Source organism: Penaeus monodon, chromosome 34, assembly GCF_015228065.2.
Source record: "Penaeus monodon isolate SGIC_2016 chromosome 34, NSTDA_Pmon_1, whole genome shotgun sequence".
Taxonomy (NCBI): domain Eukaryota; kingdom Metazoa; phylum Arthropoda; class Malacostraca; order Decapoda; family Penaeidae; genus Penaeus; species Penaeus monodon.
In genome coordinates, this window is record NC_051419.1 from 30,547,154 (window position 1) to 30,548,851 (window position 1,698).

The 1,698-nt window shown below is 45.9% G+C and overlaps 1 protein-coding gene across 1 annotated transcript in view; it reads left to right on the forward strand.

The window, feature by feature from the left end:
- Window positions 1-1,698, forward strand: part of LOC119594879 (putative inorganic phosphate cotransporter) — a 10,569-nt gene that overhangs the window by 2,087 nt on the left and 6,784 nt on the right. Inside the window, exon 3 of the mRNA XM_037943955.1 lies at window positions 366-668. Coding sequence (XP_037799883.1) covers window positions 366-668 — 303 coding nt within the window. The remainder of the gene's footprint in view (window positions 1-365; window positions 669-1,698) is intronic.

Consider the following 1,698-nt stretch of genomic DNA (forward strand, 5'->3'; position numbering starts at 1 on the left):
CCCTCCCCCTCCCCTCCTGGGGTCTTTTTTTTACACCCCTTCCCCCCTCCCCCTCTTCCACCCCCTCCCCCTCCCTTCCCCCTCCCTCCCCCCTCCACTTCTTCCACCCCCTCCCTCTCCCCCTTTCCACCCCCTCCCTCCCCCTCTTCCACCCCCTCCCCCTCTCCCTTCTTCCACCCCTCCCTCTCCCCTCTTCCCCCCCTCCCCTCCCCCTCTCCACCCCCTCCCCCTCCCCCTCTTCCACCCCCTCCCTCTCCTCCTCTTCCACCCCCTCCCCTCTTACACCCCTTACCCCCCTCCCGCTCTTCCACCCCCTCCCCCTCTTTCACCCCCTCCCCTTCTTCCACCCCCCCCTCCTCCCCCAGGACGGCTCGCACTCGTGGGACGAAACCACCCAGGGGGTCCTCCTCGGCGCCTTCTTCTACGGGTCCCTCTGCTCGAATTTCCTCGGGGGACGCCTGGCGGAGCACCTGGGGGGGAAGCTCGTCCTCGGGATGGGGATCCTCCTCAGCGCCCTCTTCGCCCTCCTCACGCCCCTGTGCGTGGAGATCTCGACGGCTCTGTTCGCTGTGGTCCGCGGGCTGCAGGGGGCGGCGCTGGTGGGTGCGGCCGCTCGGCTGGCCTTTGCCTCGGGGCTTTGTTTGGCTGGGGGTCGTTTGTCGTTGTTCGTTTGTGGTCTTGTTTGGCTGGGGTCGTTTTTTTGTGGCTTTGTTTGGCTGGGGGTCGTTTTTTTTTGTGGCTTTGTTTGGCTGGGGTCGTTTTTTTGTGGCTTTGTTTGGCTGGGGTCGTTTTTTTTGTTTGTGGCTTTGTTTGGCTGTTTTTTTTTTTGTGGCTTTGTTTGGCTGGGGTCGTTTTTTGTTGTTTGTGGCTTTGTTTGGCTGGGGTCTTTTTTTTTTGTTTGGCTGGGGTCGTTTTTTTGTTTGTTTGTGGCTTTGTTTGGCTGGGGTCGTTTTTTTTGTGGCTTTGTTTGGCTGTTTTTTTTTGTTTGTGGCTTTGTTTGGTTGGGGGCCGTTTGTCGTTTTTTTTTTTGTTCGTTTGTGGCTTTCTTTGTTTTTTTATGCTTTTTGTTCGTTTGTCAGTTTTTTTTTTTTATTCGTTTGCCATTTTTTTTTGTTTGTTTGTCATTTTTATTCGTTTTTCGTTTGTTTGTTTTGTTAGTTTTTGTTCGTTTCTCATTTGTTTGTTTTTGTTCGTTTCTCATTTTTGTTTTGTTTTTATTTTATTCCTTTGCCATATTATTTGTTGGTTTTTATTCCTTTGTCTCTTTTGTTTTGCTTGTTTTTTCACGTTTTTTCACTTTTGTTTGTTTGTTTGTTGTAAATTCGTTTGTCATACTTTTTTTTTCGTCTATCATTTCGTTTGTTTGTTTTTATTCGTTTGTCAATTTTGTTTGATCTATTTTGTTTCGTTTTGTTTGTTAATTTATTCATTTCTTTGTCCGTTTGGCACTTTTTTTTTTGTTTGGGATTAGTTTTCTTTCATTTATATATTAATTCTATTTGTTCAGTCTATATTATTTTTTGTTTGTTTGTTTGTTTTCGTTTGTGCCCTGTCTTTGTTTGTGTGTTTGTTTGTTTGTTATATTACTTATATAGCTTTCTGAGTATTTTTGTTTTATATATCTATTTATCTGTTTAGGTGGTTTACTTGTTTTCTCTTGATTTTTCTTGTTTATTTGTTTATCATTAATTTTTTTCT